Source organism: Odontesthes bonariensis, chromosome 7 (genome assembly GCF_027942865.1).
Source record: "Odontesthes bonariensis isolate fOdoBon6 chromosome 7, fOdoBon6.hap1, whole genome shotgun sequence".
Classification (NCBI taxonomy): domain Eukaryota; kingdom Metazoa; phylum Chordata; class Actinopteri; order Atheriniformes; family Atherinopsidae; genus Odontesthes; species Odontesthes bonariensis.
Genome location: NC_134512.1, coordinates 16,872,886 through 16,892,302, shown reverse-complemented (window position 1 = coordinate 16,892,302; position 19,417 = coordinate 16,872,886). Strand labels below are relative to the sequence as shown.

Sequence of the window (19,417 nt, the reverse complement as noted above, 5' to 3'; positions counted from 1 at the left end):
TCTGGTAGATATTTTTGGTCAAGTCAACTTGTACATATATTTCTCAAAGACCCGCATTTCTCAATACAAGTCAATTTGTCTTGATGCTGTGAAATGCTCGTCCACAAAAAGATCCTTGGAAAAAGAAATGTCTTGTCTGACAAAAACAAGCATTTGTTGCCTTAATTCAAGATATATGACCAACTCTAAGAAGCACCGTCATACGGATAGACATATGAAAACAATATGTTCAGATGCTCAGTCTACCATTTCCCATCCTTTACACTATATCTCTGCTGACCTCCAGTGGTCACATCTTCTGACAGCAGATAGATATGTATATCATCACTTTTATCATCAACTCAGCTAAGTCTGGAGGTGGGATTAACATGAAGAAAGAACGATGCGGGGCATCATTGTTGTGTGCATGCAGGTTACAGACTGTGCAGTATTCAGCCTTTTTAGAAACCTCTCACAAGCTGGCACTAACCAAAACATTTCTTTGGAGCCAGATGACAAGCATTCATCACAGGAGACCAAAGGATATGTGCAGATATTCTCCTTTGCTTTGGGCCTTTGTCTATGCGGGTGCCTATGCATGCTGTGACAAGTGCGTAAAGGGATGTGGGTTAATCCTTAGAAGATACAGCCGACATTTGATAGCAAATCCCTGTCAGGCCCTATTAGTTTGCTAAACATTGCTAATTGAACAAATCCAACTGGCACAAGCTTTGTGTCCAAAGCACATGTTTATTCTCTTACAACCACCTTTAAGCTATATAGCACCTTGAAACATGCATTTGATTTATGTGGCCTGCTGTTTAACAAAATAAGTTTCCATGACCAACTGCCTGGTGTTAAGGTGAAATGACTTTGTATCAGAAAAATCCCTTAAATTGACCTGTAACCCGGTCTTTGACGTGACTGTCAACTTCTTGCCATCTCTAATCTGACTGGAGTCTTGACCAGGTAAGCTCCGCCTTCAGGCTTTAGCCTCTGATCTGGCATATATCCCAGGACACAACCTAAGCTGCTGTCTGGTTTTTAATGCATGCGGGGGGGGGGGCAGTGTGTTTGTGGTGTTATGGGCTGTTGTCAGCTTGCTGATTCCTAAAAGCATCAGCCTGTCTTTGTTGGTGGTGTTTGGTGACATTTCAGTGTTTCAAGAATCAAAAATGCTGTGTCCATCACGAGGCAGATGGATATGGAGACTGGAAGACAAGCAGCAGAGGATTTGACAGCAACAGGTCAGTCAGCTCAAGTGTTGATGGTGGGTCGGTCTTCATCTGACTCAGTTTAGTTAGGCATAGAACTGCAAAAGTCTTCATATTTATCTCACATTTGCAATGTTTTTTTTAAATATTTTATTTATTCATGTTTTTGTAAAATGTAAAGGTCACACTTTGCCTATAATTGGCTCAAAAGAACATAACCAACATCTAGTCCCACAATTTTATGGTGTGGTAAATAAATGAAATATTTTTTACACACATTTGTAAGGGCAGAGATGCCTCTAGAATAATTTCTATTATTTAACTATTATGAATTTGGATTTAATTATAAAGCAAATAATAAGAAAAAAGATGCTAGATTTAATCATTTGGAAACCGCATTTACAGAAGCTCTGTGAGTATGATCAGTATTAACAGATTAACTGGTCAGAGATAGACTGGGAAAAGTGAAAAAAGCTGTAAGGTCACAGAAATGCGCGTCAAGGAAAATACCGTTCTAATAGTCTGCTGTCTCATTCGGTGAAAAGCCCAGCAGAAACCCACTTAGAGGGGATTTGAGGGAATTATAGGACAGAGCAGAGTGTGTATTTGTTTTTGTACGTTAGGACAGACTCTTAATCCAAAGACGATTCTTAAAATGCATGAGCATCAATCCATACAGACTTCAGTTTAGCACACTCATTTTTACAAAGTGGAAGGATAACAGTGTTAAATAGAATGCCCCCTCTCTGTGTCCCCCTTTAATCAGGAACAAGTGGTTCTTGAGGCCTGACTGAGCCCAGGAATGGCACTCACAGATCTGAAACCCTGGACTTTTTTCTGGTCTCTATTGGTCTTCTTATTTCTGCACACAGTTGCAGGTACGACCACTTCACTGTCATGTCTTCAACATTACACATCATGGTGAATGCATTTCATAATGAACGGTATTGTGTGTTTGTCATGTAAGGCATGTCAGGCTGGGCTGGATGTTTGGATGGTCAGGATGTATTTGCAACAATCAAGGAAAACAGCCGCTCAGGGGACGTCGTTGCTGAGCTTGTGGCTGACACCGTGACGGAAGGAGTTCAGTGGAGTGTGGTTGGAAAGGATGCTGATTGGTTCTTCTTGGATGACAGAAACATCAGGCTAAATACATCAGCTGACAAGATCCTTGACCGAGAGGTAATGACACAGGATATGCCCTGTTTAACACTGGACGTGGTGTTTTGGAGCTGTCGTCTAATCAGGAAATCAGAAAAATAACACAAGGATAATTGTGTTATTCGTGCAATCCCAATTCACTGAGATAATTTGTCATGGTTTCGGGCAACAACAAGAAGGTCATATGTAAGTTTGGCACTAGCTATGAGAGTTTGAACCTCACAACCATGTGTTCAGACCACACACAATCTATCTTACTGTCCTCCTCTTCCCAGGCAACTGCCTTAGAGAATAGCAGCTGTTGAAGGCTCAGCCAGATTAGCTTTTTCTCTCTCTGGATTTCAGTCTGTTTATTTCTTTTATTCTGTCAATAAAACTCTGTTATCACTGCCCCCTCTAGACATGTTGGTCTGCCCCAGGCGCACCTGATTAGATACTGAGAGTACGTTTCCTTTACTGTAACCAAGGGCAAAAAAGTAAACTCTCAAATTTCATGCATTAAATAAAGGCATTAAGGCTGTTAGTCAGTTTACATTAATTTTGCATGCTTCATTTTAGAATGTAGCAATGTTTAATTAGCTGTTAGATAATCTACAAACCCCATTTCCAGAAAAAAGTGAGAAGCTTACTAAAATGCACAAAAGCCTTCAGCAGTAGCACGATTTTGTGAAAAAAAAAAAGAGCATCACAGACGTTTGTTTTAGAATGGGAAGGAGTTCACCTCTCAGCCAAAGAATTTGTAGACAAATTCCACAATTCATGAATAAGTCCTGTTTTGGAATGTCATTGGCAACCCAAAATGTCATTTTTAAATGAGTGAATCTTAAGAATTATATGTATGCAAGGCTGAGAAACAGCATTGAAGTACGGAGCCCTCAAAAAGCACTGCACTAAAGACAGACATCACTGTGTTGGCTCAGGAACACCTTTGAAAATGTGCTTACTTTGACATCCCCCTCTTGTAGGTTCTGTTTATTGTACATGCTATGGCACCAGCTGTCTTGTCTTTCTTTGTACTGTCTAAAACCATAACCAAGGCTATGTCTCACAACAGTATACACCCTATTGCCATGATCATTTCTCTAGCCTTTCCTCATTGCCAAGCCACTACAAGGCGGGAGATACTTTTTTGTAAAGTCTGGCCTGAATCAATGCACTAAAAAGTGTCAGGTTTCCAGTCTCAAATTGTTCACCCCCTTTGAAGAGTTTGCTTTATTTTTTAACAGTTAATCATAACTACAAAACAAAACATAATAAATCTTTTATTCTCTGGGATAGACCTATTTAAGATTGACAGAGGCACTATCAACACTGAATGACGTATTGAAATTTTGGGGCAACATGTTGCCAGATATATAATTTCTTTGTCAGGAAAGGTTGTGCTTAATTCAGCAAGGCAATGCAAAACCATACTTTGCATTTATTAAAACAGCAGGGTGGCCTGCCTGCAGTCCAGACCTGTCATCCGCTAAGGGCCCTGTAATGTTGAGTGACTGAAACTCTGGTTCAAGCGAGAATGGGAAGATTTTTCACAGTAATTAGTCTTCTTATGTTTGGTGTTGTTAAAAGAGGATGTGATGCAGTACAGTAGAAAACAGTTTATGGAACGCCTGTGGTTTTAGCTTGAAATAATTTCCGGTGTTGTATTCAATGAAATTTTTTGTTGTGAAGATCTTCTTTACAGCTACATGTCTGTCGTCTCTCTTAGACCGTAGGTCCAGTATTAACGGCTGAGTTATCGTGCCGTGTTGAAGATATATTTCAGGTACAGTAAATCACATTGTCTTACCCATAATTCTTCAATAGGTAACTTCAGATTCAAGCATGTATGGGTGCTTCCTTTACTGTTGTTATAGAGCGCTTACAGGATCATGGTGGAGATTCTCAATGAGAATGATAATTTACCCGTGTTTACAGAGAAAACCGCCCAATCTCTTATTCTCAGTGAGGTATGATGCTTTCATAAACACATTCACACAAATCTGCACATGCACATATACTATACTCCAACCATATAAAGTGTTTCTCTGCTTATCTGTCTGTCTCTGTGTTATCCAGCTGATTCCAGTTAATACTGTGGTATTCACTGTCCAAGCCACAGATGCCGATAATGACAATATCATTTACTCAGTTGACCAGTCGTCTGTAAGTTCTACGTTTACACTTTTGAGATGAATGAATGAAACAAACAATTGCTCAGCTACTGTTTGTGTCCATTCTGCAGCCCGATGCAGAGTTCTTCAAAGTCAGTCCGCCCAACAGTGGAGAGGTGATCCTGTCCAAACCTCTAGACTATGAGACCAAAACTCTGCTTAATGTCACCATCTTTGCTTCAGTATGTACATTTCACGATTGAATTTTACATTCAGAGATTTTTATTTAAATCCTTGTGTATCCATCTATCCCTTCCATGACCAGTGTGATATGTTTGTCTGGTCTTCATCAGGAAATTAACACTGCTGAGCACCACAATACGAGCATCAACATCAGCATCACCATTCTAGATGGAGATGACCAGTACCCACAGTTCCTGCCTTGCACGTTGCTGTTTCAGGATGAGAACAATCGAATCTGCACCAGCCCCGTGTACACGGTCAATGTTACTGAGGAGGAAGAGGTCAGACCCCTCCACAGAGGCTACAGATGATGTAACATAATGTTAAGATTAAACTTCTGAATCCCATATTTCGATCCAAATGATAAAGCTCCCTTGACAAGATAATCTGCCAAATGCAGATTTGCAGGATTTCTGTCTTACGTGCTGTGAGGATCTGGTTCCTTGAGCACCAAATATTTGTCATGTTGCAGGACATTGTGCTGGACTTTTCACCGGGTCCCATTTTCGCCGTGGATGGAGACAGAGCTCTCAGCTCTCCAATCAGCTATGCCATTCTCTCAGGTACCACATTCTCACCAGTACCACATGTTCATCTCTACGACCTGTTGAGCTTACATGTGTTCACCTGTAACTGTGTTTGTGCTCATGATAGGAGACGATGACGGGCGTTTCAGGATGGAAAGAGAGACAGGTGAAATGAGACTGGCTCATGGGGTCAGAGACAGACTTATAACTCCGGTACTGCGTCTTCAAGTCATGGTAAGACTCATATGCTCTTTTACTAGCAGGCGTATAAATTACTCTCTTTAGCTATTTTTTTTTTTTTAATTTTGTTTCTGTTTTGCACCCAGGCCTACCAGGACAACGACCCCAGGAAGTATTCTGTTGCTACAGTCTTGGTCCGAATCTTGGCAGTAAACCAGTTTTATCCAGAGTTTGACATGGCTGAATATCATGGCTTTGTGATAGCAGGAAAGACTCAATCCTCTCTGGTCAATACATATGGCAGCAAAGTGCTGATGTTGCATGTACAGGACCGAGACTTTAATCAAGTAAGCCCTGTGCCATTCACAAATGTGGTACATGTGGTGCTAAAATGCTTGAGTCAGTTTTGGATTTGTTTCCATAACCCATCACCTTCTTTCTCTTCAACAATTCACAGGGCTTTAATCCCATGATCTACTTCACCTTTAGTCCTACATCCAATCACACAGACATCTATCAAGTCACGCAGGGAGGGCTTATAATCGCAAGGACCAGTTATTTAAAACCAAAGCAGAAACACGTTTTAGAGGTGAGCATGAGTGAAAACCTGGTGCTACAATCTCAACATAGCAAACTACTAACCTAATATAACATTGGCTTACATTTTTGTTCCTTTTAAGTACTATAAATGTTAAGACAGATTTATTCTGCTAAATAAAACTGAATGGGATAGTCCACAAGCCAACAGGAACCTAAAAGTATTGCACCAGTGACAAAGTAAATTCAAATTTATATCTGTACCTGCAGAATCTCATATGTAAATACGTTAATGATAAATATGTGGTATAAAACACTTTCCAGGTAACAGCTGTAGACCAGGAGTCGGGTGACGTCACTTTTGCTACTGTAATGGTGGAAGTGTTACCTGAGGGACAGTCAAGTAAGGTGGCACATCTGCACACTCACTACTGACTGCTGATGTACCTGAATGCTAAAAATGTCTGTTTATGTGCACCACAGTCCCTCATAGTCCATTACTAGATGGCCGTCTGACAAGCTGCACTGTGGGCAAAGCGTTGTTTCTCAGTATGGTGATCATGACTGTGCTTGGATGTACCCTGTCTATACTGATGTGGCTGAAGAAGAAACAAAAGGTACTGAGAGACCCACTGGAGAGAGGATGTGTGGCACAGGGCAAACACCCCAATGTGGTAAGATCATTTATGGCTATAATCAACAAATGGGAGAAGAACTGAGGGCAAACTGATAGAAAATGTTTTAGACACCCTTTTAATCAGGACAGAAATGTTTCAATATAGGACAAAGATGATTACTTTGGAGCGATTTTTGTGTTGATTGTTATGAGCCTTCTGGTAATGTGATAAGTGGACCAAATCATGCAAACAGTATGCTGACATATTGCTCGACAGAATGGTAATCAGATTTGTAGAGTGTTATGAGTTCAAGTTTTTACTTTAATTTGTTTCTCATATAAATATCATATATGTTCATTGTGACTTTGCTCCTTAAAGTGATAGTTCAGAGTAGATTCACCCTAGGGTCATTTGAACCTGACATCCAGCCAAATAGCCCACCCGAAGTTTTTTCGATCTTGGCTGAACATCAGCTGAGTTACTGAGTTATCCCGAATAGCTTAGTACAAGCGCTAATGGAACCTGGCAGTATCTCCAAAATTACCACACTAAAATCACATGCCATGACACCAAACTTCTACAGTAGTACAAATATGGTCTGTACTCACAAAACGATGCATTTTGAAGTTTGTACATAGTCCAGGAGTTTATTATTATCAACACAAGCCTAATAGCTTCTCTGCTGCTAAAGCTGCGTCGACGTCACTTCCTTGATCTGGGAGCTTCAAAGTAAGATGAGGGTTGATCTACTACTGTAGACAACAAAGTATATGCTATATTCTACATGATTTTTTATGAATTTTTATGTTGTAGAGTTGTGAATTTATTTTATCAATGGAGAAATTGAGCAGCCTTGCTTTGTTGTCTACAGTAGTAGATCAACCCTCATCTTACTATGAAGCTCCCAGATCAAGGAAGTGACGTCGACACAGCTTTAGCAGCAGAGAAGCTATTAGGCTTGTGTTGATAATAATAAACTCCTGGACTATGTACAAACTTCAAAATGCATCGTTTTGTGAGTACAGACCATATTTGTACTACTGTAGAAGTTTGGTGTCATGGCATGTGATTTTAGTGTGGTAATTTTGGAGATACTGCCAGGTTCCATTAGCGCTTGTCCTAAGCTATTCAGGATAACTCAGTAACTCAGCTGATGTTCAGCCAATATCGAAAAAACTTCTGGTGGGCTACTTGGCTGGATGTCACGGTTCAAATGACCCTAGGGTGAATCTACTCCGAACTATCACTTTAATGTCTTCTGAAATCTTCTTGTGTATATTCCCACAGAGTTTACGATGGTTTCAACTGGTAAGTTTTCAAGTGAAGCTAATATTGATTCTTATACTTTAGTTTCCTTTCCTTTCCTTCCCTTTTGTTTTGTTTCCTTTTCTTTCCTCTCTTTTGCTCTCCTGCCACCAAATTCAGGAGGAACTTATATTTTGAATGAAATATAAAATGGCTCATTTTCATTACTCAATAGGTTTTCTGTGCTCTTGTGAATAAAACATTGATTTATGAGATTTATGAGATTCACAAATCAATGTATTCTGTTTTTATTTAAAGATTACAAAGCATCCCAACTCTTTTGTATTGGGGGTTATGAGGGTTCACTCACTCCCAATAAGTTAGCAATGAAAGAGGATAATGTGCTCTCCCCCTGTGGTCGCTCCTCAGGTTAATCACTGTGGTGCTATGCCCCACATGGAGGAGGTAAACTACAGCAATGAAGAGTATGGCACCTGCAATCCTTCCTTCAGCTTTCCAGACAAACCAGACAGCTTCACCAAACAAGACATCCCCCTCTATCGAGAACCCAGAACAGCTGCTGCATTTGACACCATCCTAATCCCAATTGAAACAGTGTGCAGCACTGTGGCCCTCAACAACAATGTCTCTATACCAACCAAAATCTCCTCCAGTTGCCCCATCGCTCACCCAGCCAAGGAAGAACTGCGCCCCTTACGAATGCCTCCACCCAAAGAAAATCCTGACTCACAGCCTGATTTGACCTCAGACCCTGTTGAGGCACAACCTAACACCAGCACTGGCTCTGCAAACCATGCTAGCACTAGGCTTTCACCTTTAACTGTTCCGGATTTCCAAGAAACCACCATTGACAACCATGTTGAGCAAGTTACCTGCCCCTCCTCTCCTTCCAGCACTAATATTCAAATAGCTTTAGCAGAATTGGACAATGTTCTCCAAAAAACTTCTCTGAAAACACCCCCTTATTCACCCCCACCAGAGACCGACCCTCCCACCCCTGAACATGGTCCTTTAAAAGCGACTTTGGTACACATAGATACGTCTCCGACTGACACCCCCCCAGAAACACCAGAGCGAACAGCAGCGACTCGGAGCGCAGAGGAAGACCAACCCTGCACATCACTGGACCAAACAGAACCATCAGAGGCTGCAGGTGGGACAGAAGATGCCGACAGTCCGTGTCAGGACAGAAGGCCCTCGACAAATTCAGGACATACCCAAGATGGCAGCAAGGTGGAGAATGAGGATGATGATGGTTGTCTTGGAAATGAGGGTGCAGACAAGGACGGTGAGGGTGAGTTAGAGCCAGACGAAGAAGAGCTGCTGAGAGTGATGGCTCGTTGTAATCCCATTTTTATCACATTTAATAAGTGATGTCACTATGATATCGCAGGCACTCGGAGTGACGGGGTGAACAGCAAAGGATGGAGCAGGTCAGATGAAGATGGATGTCTCAGACAGCAGGACACAGAAACACAACAGAGGAAGAAAGAAACATGACAGTCCGACTGCTGAGCATGAAAGAAGACAAAAACAGACACATACCTGAGAGAAGACGATTATGTGTTGAACAAAACATTCAGCAACACATTATCATGCTCAGGGAATGCACAATAATGTACCATTCATTATTTATATCACAGTTAGTCTAAATAATAAGAATAAACTACCATGAAAACATGCAATTAGAAACACTCATTTTCAATTATAATAGATTTTTTAAGGGTGCAGCTACACACAGTAATAAAGTACACCAACATATCATAATTCAAAATATCTACTCTTGGTTTGTGAACAATGACTCTGTATAATCATAGCAAAAATAAAAAAATAAAATAAATGCTGCTGAGTTGCTTTTGACCATGATGACACTGTTTCGAGTTCACTTCCTGCGACATCAGAGGAGTCCGAAATACCACCAAGTTTGAATTCTCAAGGGAAAAAAACAGCCACAGTTTTGCAAATCTGTTTGCAGATGTTCCTTTTAAATAGCTTCAGTGTAGTGTTCAAAACTCACATAGCAAAGTGCTGCATTCATAATTTAGCCCGTTTTGCAATCTGCCTCAAATTTACTGTTGTTCTTATTTTTATTTAAAAATGAATAAAGCTAATTTGCCTCAAACAGGGAGCCAAGAGTGGTTATTAAAGTTGAATTACCAATCCCGCTACTGATATGGGAAAAAAGATGGTGCGACTGGTCTTTCAAACCAGTGAGGTGGGGTTTTTGGTGCGTGCTTTGAGGTGGTTAAATTTTTTTACCCCTTTTTATGCTGAGCTTTAAGCGACTTAAGAGTTGTGGCAAGGTGATACAGTTTAGAGATACGGACATCCACAATTAACACTACATATGTCAGAACAAAAAACAATTCATTAAGTCCAAGAATGTCGTAGACCACATGGCATGGATCAGGGTAAAGGTAGATTAAAAAAAAAAGAAGAAACAAATCCTAAAGTTTTGAGGGCTCCTGGAAGCAGAGTGGGTTCAATAATTGTGAAAGGGAAAAAGAATGGAACACACCACCTGAGCGGCATCAATTCCACCTTTATGGTTGAGTAACCAGATGGAAACCATTGGGGTAAACTGCTAGTTTGGGGCTTGACAATTTGTGTTTATACAGAAGACGAAAAGAAATATTTGGACAGAGTTCCATGATTTTTGTCTGACGTACATCAAGTGCCACTCATCATCTGGCTAATATCTTTACAACAATGAGGCATGGTGGTGGTAGTATCATGCTGTACTCAGCACAATGGCCTCAGTAGGAAGACCTGGGGAAAGAAATGCAGCCAAATACTGAGCATTATGGGTTATTAATGGACATTTTTGTCTTCTGAAAAATCAAATGAGAAAGAGAGCAGAAATGAAAGGGTTTGAACCAAATTAAATTATTAATCTACTGTAGCCCAATACAATAGATCCAGTAAGGTTGGAAAACCCTGGCTTTTCATCTCCTGCCCATTAAGCCCTCTTAAAAATATGTCCATACAACATAAAGACATTCATTTAGTGTACAACCTTTGATCTTAAGACTCCTAACGAGCAGTATTGGAGTGCCACAGTGCTTAGTGGACCTAAAAGGATAAACTGCTGAATTAACCTTGCTTCTTTATTAGTCTTTGTTTGAGTAAATTTAAAAAATCAGCCGATGTCCGACAAGAAAAAGAATCCGAGTGTGCTCTGTTTTCAGTTCAATTCTGATACTTGAGTGTCTGTAGACTGAAAGCAGCAGAAAGGGTGAGAGAAAGAGTATCTGACACAACAGTCCGGAGACCAGTGGGTCGACAGTCCAGGAAACGATCTGCTTCCTGGTTTCCCTCAGGAAAGAAAACTGATGGGGAAAATTGAGAGGAATTCAGAAGGTCAAAAGTATAAAGGAGAAAAAAAAAATGCTCCAATTGTATGTTTTATTGAGGCATTGTTCCCAATCACAAAAACTGGAACAGTTAGAGTGCTCAGTCTGCAGACCCTCAACTTTTTTACAGTACAGTCACAAGTGAAAGGCGTTTTGCTGCAGTGAGCCTGTAAAAAACATTATAGACAGAATACTACCATAGAATTATAAACAGTGGTTATAAACGGTGGTAGTGAGAATACAAACGTAACAAATATATCAGAAAGGAATATGTTCAAAGGGCAAAACGGGAAACACATTTTTTGCTTGGCACACAAGTGAGTTAGTTCAGCTGAATAAAAAAAAAAAGAAAAAAAGAAAAGAGGAAATCAGACATAAAAAATATAAGAAATATATGTACACACACAGACATACACCACTGAGGTGATGAGAAAAAAAAAATGAGGCAGCTTGAGGACAAAGCATCCATCTCTGAGGGCAAGTCCTAGATTGGATCAGCTAGAGACACATCCCGTTATATCTCGGTGTTAAGGCGAGTTTGGTCGGACAGCAGAGGTGATCCAATCTAAAACCAACCGCCCCTAAACTCATCACGATTCCTTCATCTAACATACAGAACTGTTTCTTATGCAGGACACACAGTTTGTGTTACCGTGGACGTTCTTGGGACGAGCATAGCAAATGTAGCTAATTATACCGTATTGCACTAGGCCAAAAAGGTCTTCATTGTCACTGGAATTTAAAATTGACCCAAGGCGCCAAACATTCTATAATCCAGCATTACCAAATTGTTATCAAACATAACTTAAAAAAATGAAGCACAAATTATCAGTCGGGGCCTAATTACACTGAGGAAGGAGACTAAAGATCATATTCAAGCTTCACAGTCCAGTGCCTTGCAAAAGAAATGGTGCATCAACCTCTTCTTTAGACTGGAAGCCTGATTTTTTTGTTGTTCTATAAAAGGTTTTGTAACAAAACTTGACTATTTCAAAAAGTCATCCTTCAAGGGGAAAAAGAAAAAAGAAAAAATACAGTATGTGTTCTTTTCAGAACTCAGCAAGAGAGGGTAGAGTGTGGAAGCAGAGCAAACGCTGGGAGATAATATCCCAATCTGAGGCTTAAATGAACGTGGACACGAACTGGCCAAACATGTACACATTACTCACAATGTTAGTGTGTGCACAGCGGGACACATTCAAGAAATCAAATAAATTATTGTCCGTGGCGTTGGATTAGGCATGCTCAACACAAGATGAGCACACAGTCTGTGGAGGCAGCTGGATGTTAGAACTCGTCGTGTCGAGTCAAAGCCTCTCCAAAATCGGTCGCCTGGCTGCCCACGAACAGGTCGTACTTGTCGACAATTTCTGCTTTGGTCAGACGTCCATCCTGATGGAAGGAGAGTAACAGCCATGATCAGTCTCATATTTGTGTCACTGCAATTCTTAGTTAACCTGAAATGATTCAAAACTTCTAAAGAACGCACTTTGTCTGCATCTGACTCATAGACCAGATGCTTGGCTTCGGCTTCAGCATGGTCGTAATTGCTGGGCAGGATCCAGTCTCTGGTCTCCTCCTTGTCCATCTTCCCGTCTTTGTTTTTGTCTCTGAATTCGGTAAATTGCTCCCTCTCGGTTTTCACCCACTCGGGTTCTGTGCCATCTCCGTCCTGGTTGTACATATCACCTACAGCACAGGACGAAAGGAACAGGCTGAATGAGGAAATGAGTGTTGATAACGTTGCAACATTTCCTTGTACAAATACTTTGCATTCTCCGTTTGTGTTTGAACAAGTGTTTTTGGCACTGGCTGATGACACTTAAAGACTTAAAGAACACACCTATGTATTCATCCAGGTCAATCAAACCATCGCCGTTCTTGTCAATGTCCTCCATAGTTTCCTACAATCAAAAGAAAAAGGAGCAATAGGAAGTGAGAATACGAGTGAAAGATAAAAGGCCTGAGTCATCAATTAGTGTGAGTGAGTCACTCACCAACACTACAATATCTTTCATGTGGTCATACTCCTCAGGGTGAAGGAAAGCTGTGAACTCCTCCTTGTTAGCTTTCATGTCATTGTCCTGGTCAGCCATCTTGAACCTCCTCTCATCACGAGTCATCATCTGCCTGTAGCTGTAGCCTTCTTCGGGGTCTGGGTCGTCTGCAGGTGGAAAGTCACATCTTTTTTTAGTGTGTGTCCAATTGTGGTAAAGGGAATGCATGATCTATGTGTAGTGCAGTTAGTACTACAGGGAGGCATCAACCATATGAAATCGGAAAAAAATTGTTTGCAGCCGTACCGAGAATATATCCATATGTGGCGTTCTTGTACTCATCCCAGGACACCAGCCCGTCCCCGTTGAGGTCATGGCTCTTCCACTGTCGATCCACATCGTCATAAATCCACCTCTTCTGTGCGTGCTTGATCCACATCTTCATCTCCTCAGCAGTCACATAACCGTCTTTGTCCTCATCTATGCGTTCCACCAACATGCTGCAGAAAAACTAAACTTTTTCAAACATTCCACTTTTTCTCCTCAAATGAGGAGTAATTCTTTAAGTCACATAAAGAAAGAGTGCAAAAATAAGGCCTATGAGAGGAACAGCGTTAGAGGAAAGTCTTTCAGCTAACTCTACCTGCATGATTGCTAAAACTAATTTGACAGGTAATGCTGAGAGCTTTGCACATGACCAAGTGCGGCAGATGAGGTGCTCTTACCCGAGCCTTTCCTTGCTCTCCTCTGGTGTGAGCTGGTCGAAGGTCTTGGCCTCCTCTTGACCCAGAAAGGCTTCATGGTCATAGTCAAAGTTCTCCGTATCATCGTGGTCCCGGTTGCTGAGAGGATCATCGTGATGAACGCGGTCCTTCTTCTCTGTGGGCTTGCTGGTTGCGTAAACCACACAGAGAGCAAAGCACATGACAAGCGGCCGCAGCTCCATCGTGTGTTTGTAGAAGCACCGTCTAAACCAGCGGGTTTAAAAACATTAAATGTCACCAAAAAAAAAAAGCTGCAGTTGCTTTTCAGAAATTGTTTTATGTTAAAAGCATCTTTTTGTGACTCTTATCTAAGTTTACAATGGACGTTCTCATGATAGTGCACGGTCAGAGTGCATTAGAGCTGATTACTGCTTTTGACTCAATGCTAAAAAGGTTGGGTTGGCAGTGCAAGATTCACAGTGTGTGAAGTGTGGGCAAACACCCCAGCTATTGCTAATCTTTTTTCAAATGGAGCAATCTCCATTTGTTCTACTTCTGGTACTTTGTAGCAGCTTGCATTACCTGCATAATACAAATCATCTCAGCAGGGACATGTGCAGCACACAGAAGTGAGGGAAATTACATCACATCCTGCGACAACTTAAGTTTTTGAGCTTTGCGCAATTTCCACGATTTACCTGTCAGAGACGTTGCTCTGATACAAGTTCTTCTTTTTTCCTTCTTTTAATTTTACAAAATACATCGGTGGATGCCAGAAGGTAGAAAGCAGGATGTGTGTGGACAGCAAGAAAAAATAAAAAATAAAAAAAAGGGGAAGATTTAGAAAAACAACATGAGCTGTCCACAGAAAGGCATTAGAAATGTAAAATACATAAACCAGAAATGTACTCTGTCGGCAGGGTTTGGAAGTTGTCGCAGCAGCGCAAGTGACAAACTCTAACAACTGAATCCAACATAGTGGAAGTTGTTCAGTTGTTTAGATTAGTGTCTCAAGCCTCTGTTTGGCTGACAGCTAGGTTCTAATGACCATTTAGGGTAAGGTTTTTGAAGGTATTGGTCACACTGAAACAACCTTTGGAGTACAACACAAATTTGAGCTTTTCAAAAATCATTTTTATTTTTTACATAGATGCACTCCCCTTAGAAATATTTCAACTCAATCGCTGATTCTTTACATGAACTCCTGTTACTTCTTTATTAACCTAGAACTCCAAAATTCAACTTATTTTGCAGTTAATAAACTGTTTCATCATGCCTTGATTTAAACAAGTGTGACTCGAAGGACAAAACCAACACTGAAGCTAAAACAACGAAACCACACCAACAAACTGAACATTATATAGGTATCTTTTTAGGTGGGATTGCAGGTTGTTGTATTAGACTGAAAGACTTGAAGCTTGGGATACTTGACAGATGAACTTAAAACCCAAAGGATTTTACTTTATCTCAGAACAAACAAGAATAAATGTTAATTTCCTTTATATAAGAAATTTAAACACTGTCACTACAAATAAGATCGCAATGATGTAAGCAAATCTTATTTCATATCTTCCTGTCGAAACGTGTTCGTGGCAATCTTGACTACTTTAAGGCGACACAAAATCACGTCTATGTTCTTCTTTATGTGCGTACTTTCATCTTAAACCTTACTGTCTTTGCTTTTTAAATAGAACAACAAACAGTAGTTTGTAACCGTTATTCCTAAATATTCACAGTTAAAGTTCAAACCCAGGCTGACATCAGGCTAATACAGCATACCGCTAGTTCTACCCTCAGTCTTGAAATTCCACTTATTTGATCAAGGAAAAGAAAACAGAAATACACTTTCACATAAAAGGTCTTTCAAACCATTTGCTACAGAAGAGAATATTTTGTCACTTTTTGTCTTTAACATTAAAATTTGCCAGGAGGACTCACCGGTATCTTCAGGGAAGTTCGTCGTTGATGCTTTACGCCCTCCCCTCGGAAACACACCCATGCACTTCCTGTGCAAAAAACGACGACCGACCAATCAGGTTCCGAGAAGACGAATGCGATGTCGCTAGTTGATTGGTCCACTTCAAGAGAGCACCGTTGATTGGATTGGCCGAGAACCGCCACGTCCACAATAGTCAACAAAACATAGTTCATTCATAAACTGACACTGCGAAGAGTAATGAGCTGTGCAAAAACAGAACAGAGTCAGTACGTCTGTAAATCGAAAGAAATAATGACACACAAAACATTACAACTATTTATTAACTTCAAGAATCTACTTACAAAAATAAATGCAATTCTTACAACCAACAAACTATCGCTTTGTATAGAGAAAATCCATAAATGGGTCGAAATTTTCAAAGAAATGTTACATACAAAGATAACATAAAAATTAGAACCACACTTTACAGTTTTAGCGATGTTCACATTACAAATTGAAAGCCTCAATGCTTTAACCTGCAAAACAGTGCTCAAGTGAGACTATTAATATATTCACATCTTTGAATGTTTAAATGGCTCAGTGAAAAATGAATGCTTTATACTATAACCTTGCAGATATAATGGATATCTCTTCCTGTGCTGGAGGTCATTTATCATGGTCACTAGCAACTGAAAATGCAATACCAGACAAAAACAACAGGATACTGAAGTATCCCGACATTTATCTGCAATTGAACTTCTTGGTGGTACTTCAAAATGCTATAGCAGCATATTGAATTTCACTTACAAAGTTAATGTCTTGCATCTTTTTTAGTCTGAAGTCTGTTTTTACAAATGCTATAGAGGGAATGTACTTGACTTGGTGACTTGTTTTCTTACTTTCCTCAGTGAATGCATAGATAAAAGCTTTGTATTTTATGTATAAAAAAATTGCACTGAGCTTCCATTACAGCATACAGGCATAATGATATGTTCATTCTCATACAAGAGAGACATGTTCTTTGTTAGTCAGAAGAAATGTGAACAATCCATCCTAACTGACCACATTCCTGTTGTGTAATGAATGTCAAATTCAAGTCATCTTGAGGCTGAGTTGAGGAGGACACATTGTTGTGTGTTCCAGAAAAAGAACTTAAAACAAACACCATTTTACTTTTTTTTGTGCAACTGAAGCCCCCCCCTGTCTTTCAGACGTCTGTTTCAAAGATGGAGTTCCTGACAGTCATTCAAAGGTAGGTATGTCATCTTCATATAGGAAGGTCAGGATATAGCAAAGTTTGCAGATTTCATTCAACAACTGAGTCCTCCAAATCTATGTTATCCTAGTGTCCTCTGTCAGTTTTTGTGGGTTATTTTCCTCTTGATTAGACATACAGGCTGCTTCTTTCTGTTCACCACCGCCACCTCCTCCTGCAGGAACAAAATAAATAGTCATCGTTAGGTTTTTAAAAGCGTTGCGCAAAGATGATTCTTTACTACACGGCAGATGAAAGGAAAACTTGGGTCAATCAACTGCTAAAAAAAAGGTAGTGGTTTAAGATTGTGTGTCGTGAAAGACAAGCTATAATAATTGATTTAAAGGAAATCTAAACAGATTTTTGGGTGGGTAGATAAGACATTGTGGCTGACCTGTGGTTGTTTCACCCTCTTTCTTCTCAGTGACAAAGATCCGTTGCATTGTCAGCTTCTTCACAGTGTGGCACATGTATTTCAGGTCCGAGCCACTGCTCGATTTAACTGAAGAAAGCAAAACAAAGCAAAAAAGAAAACAAAGAAAAGTAAGATAAAACTGATACATGCAGATACATTAAGAAAGTTGGAAAAGAACATTACCTTTCCGTGGTACCTCTTCAAACAGCACACAAGTTCCCAAAGTGTCTTTGAGGTAGAAAGCAAAGAAATAAATTATTATTTCAGTCCCCTCCACTGCATTTTTAAATAATAAAAATGCTTCTCTTTGTTAATCAAAACTGATAGATTTCGTATGTGAAAAAATTTAAACCTAAAACATAACTAAATTTCTTTAGAGTTTTTACCAATAATCAACAGAGACAGCATGTTGAGTTTTAAAAAGTTAGAGACTTCGTGGAAGTGATTATACTTTAACAATTGTTTAGTGGGCAGCAGAAATTATTACAAGGGGCATTTCTTAAAATAACAGGCACAAGTTAGTTTACTTTTGTAACTTTTTTCTTTTCATCAATGGGTTATTCTCACCTTCATATTCCCCTGCAAACACATACTGACCAACTTGCATCATGGGCTTCTCACTGTCTATATCCTTGAACGCAAACACACATACAAAAAAATTATATTTGAAAGAAGTTACACAAAAGGACTTAGAGAGATGTTTGTTTGTACCAGTATATTGTCTATTTTCGTCTCACTTACGAGTATCTTGCACGTGCCCCGACACTTTGACAGGAAGTCATTGTTGATTATTCCTGAGAGCTCCACCACAACAAGCTGCTCCTGAAAATACACCCAAGACGTAAATGACAAAACTGTATCCTAAATCCTTACTCATTTCAAGCAAGGATTTTGGTGTTGCTAAAGACACACGTGCAAGAAAAACAAGAACCTTAGAAAGCTTTGTTTAGTATTTGACTGAATATTAAGATCAAATATCTATTTTGTGGGAACCTTTCAAAGTTTTTTTGTAAAAACTAAAATGAACCTATTCATCATAAATCGCTGAGCATAATGAGTAACATCACAAAGCTTTTGGACCATCGCTCGGGCTGCTATCAATATGGCTAACATGTTACCTTAAGAGGGTTACATTTGCAATGCTATCTGGACTAAACGCTAAAACGAAAATGGTTATGGTAATTAATACCTCCTCTTCCCACTCGTCTTCCATGTCCAAAGTCCTGGAATGGAAGATTAATAATATAATTAAAAAAGTAAATATCCGTAAAATCAACAACTAAAAAACGGTCTTGTTTTGACAACTTCCGCGAATGTACGGTGACCGAGAGGAGACTTGCTATGTTTTTGCTGCCCGGCTGCGTTCAATTACAGATCATTCCATTAGGGGGCGCTGTTGCTCGCGTTTGCAGGTGTGCTTCGTAGCAAAACCATTAAACAAAAACAAAATGAATGAATAAAACATCTATCTATCTATCTATCTATCTATCTATCTATCTATCTATCTATCTATCTATCTATCCCTTTTCGAAGGATTTGATATGACTTATTCTAAATATTGGCTACCTTTAGGCACTTTCATCCACATCTAACATTAATAATATTAATGTCCTCCTGTAGAAAGCCACAGCAGAGATGATGAGATGAGATGAGATTGAATTAAATAAGATGATATTCTTTATTGATCCCCAAGGGGAAATTCATTTATTAAGGGCAGATGATACAAAAATAAAATAAAGCAAAGACATCGAACACATTCAATAAAAAAAAATAGACTGTTATGAGAAACAGTCATACAAACAGAGCACGGCCTGATCAGAAAGAAAACTGAATCAGAAGCAAAGTGCATGTAAAGCTAATTCTTATTTGAATAACAGTGGGAACACCTGAGATAAAAGATGAGCTTTTGAACTTTTCAATTCTGCTTTAACAGAACATGTCTGTGTAACACAGTGTGG

The 19,417-nt window shown here is 39.7% G+C and overlaps 4 protein-coding genes across 4 annotated transcripts; 2 read left to right on the top strand and 2 right to left on the bottom strand.

Moving 5' to 3' along the window:
• The first annotated feature begins 1,110 nt into the window (after positions 1-1,110).
• LOC142384855 (cadherin-related family member 5-like) lies at positions 1,111-5,862 on the top strand. Its single transcript, XM_075471164.1, has 12 exons — positions 1,111-1,226; positions 1,960-2,071; positions 2,161-2,375; positions 4,063-4,119; positions 4,211-4,303; positions 4,413-4,499; positions 4,579-4,689; positions 4,801-4,971; positions 5,163-5,253; positions 5,345-5,451; positions 5,544-5,796; positions 5,855-5,862. The coding sequence occupies exons 2-12, from the start codon at positions 1,996-1,998 to the stop codon at positions 5,860-5,862; spliced, it is 1,269 nt and encodes a 422-aa protein (XP_075327279.1). The 5' UTR covers positions 1,111-1,226; positions 1,960-1,995.
• On the top strand, positions 5,853-9,928 carry LOC142383912 (uncharacterized). The gene is made up of 6 exons (XM_075469742.1): positions 5,853-5,986; positions 6,259-6,337; positions 6,418-6,608; positions 7,839-7,859; positions 8,226-9,111; positions 9,211-9,928. Exons 1-6 carry the CDS (start codon positions 5,867-5,869, stop codon positions 9,315-9,317), a joined length of 1,404 nt encoding a protein of 467 aa, XP_075325857.1. The 5' UTR covers positions 5,853-5,866; the 3' UTR covers positions 9,318-9,928.
• Positions 9,929-10,910: 982 nt separating this feature from the next.
• Positions 10,911-15,890, bottom strand: calub (calumenin b). Its single transcript, XM_075469743.1, has 7 exons — positions 15,810-15,890; positions 13,893-14,135; positions 13,474-13,667; positions 13,168-13,334; positions 13,014-13,074; positions 12,660-12,859; positions 10,911-12,562 (listed from the first exon to the last, which is right to left on the bottom strand). Exons 2-7 carry the CDS (start codon positions 14,111-14,113, stop codon positions 12,458-12,460), a joined length of 948 nt encoding a protein of 315 aa, XP_075325858.1. The 5' UTR covers positions 14,114-14,135; positions 15,810-15,890; the 3' UTR covers positions 10,911-12,457.
• A 223-nt stretch (positions 15,891-16,113) lies between these two features.
• Positions 16,114-18,800, bottom strand: gtf3c6 (general transcription factor IIIC, polypeptide 6, alpha). The gene is made up of 6 exons (XM_075470971.1): positions 18,649-18,800; positions 18,201-18,281; positions 18,027-18,090; positions 17,643-17,687; positions 17,439-17,546; positions 16,114-17,219 (listed from the first exon to the last, which is right to left on the bottom strand). Exons 1-6 carry the CDS (start codon positions 18,670-18,672, stop codon positions 17,122-17,124), a joined length of 420 nt encoding a protein of 139 aa, XP_075327086.1. The 5' UTR covers positions 18,673-18,800; the 3' UTR covers positions 16,114-17,121.
• Positions 18,801-19,417: the final 617 nt, after the last annotated feature.

Bases quoted from the DNA above. Each gene is read 5' to 3' on its own strand.
- gtf3c6 (XM_075470971.1), bottom strand. From the start codon at position 18,672: ATGGAAGACGAGTGGGAAGAGGAG. The intron at 18,091-18,200 runs GTAAGTGAGACG...TTTGCGTTCAAG, and splicing joins GGGGCACGTGCAAGATACTC to GATATAGACAGTGAGAAGCC. The intron at 17,547-17,642 runs GTAATGTTCTTT...TGCTTTCTTCAG, and splicing joins TGAAGAGGTACCACGGAAAG to TTAAATCGAGCAGTGGCTCG.
- calub (XM_075469743.1), bottom strand. From the start codon at position 14,113: ATGGAGCTGCGGCCGCTTGTCATGTGCTTTGCTCTCTGTGTGGTTTAC. The intron at 13,075-13,167 runs GTGAGTGACTCA...TTTTGATTGTAG, and splicing joins TGAAAGATATTGTAGTGTTG to GAAACTATGGAGGACATTGA. The intron at 12,563-12,659 runs GTGCGTTCTTTA...TCCTTCCATCAG, and splicing joins ATGAGTCAGATGCAGACAAA to GATGGACGTCTGACCAAAGC.
- LOC142383912 (XM_075469742.1), top strand. From the start codon at position 5,867: ATGATCTACTTCACCTTTAGTCCTACATCCAATCACACAGACATCTAT. The intron at 5,987-6,258 runs GTGAGCATGAGT...AACACTTTCCAG, and splicing joins AGCAGAAACACGTTTTAGAG to GTAACAGCTGTAGACCAGGA. The intron at 7,860-8,225 runs GTAAGTTTTCAA...GTCGCTCCTCAG, and splicing joins GTTTACGATGGTTTCAACTG to GTTAATCACTGTGGTGCTAT.
- LOC142384855 (XM_075471164.1), top strand. From the start codon at position 1,996: ATGGCACTCACAGATCTGAAACCCTGGACTTTTTTCTGGTCTCTATTG. The intron at 4,500-4,578 runs GTAAGTTCTACG...TCCATTCTGCAG, and splicing joins ACTCAGTTGACCAGTCGTCT to CCCGATGCAGAGTTCTTCAA. The intron at 4,972-5,162 runs GTCAGACCCCTC...GTCATGTTGCAG, and splicing joins ATGTTACTGAGGAGGAAGAG to GACATTGTGCTGGACTTTTC.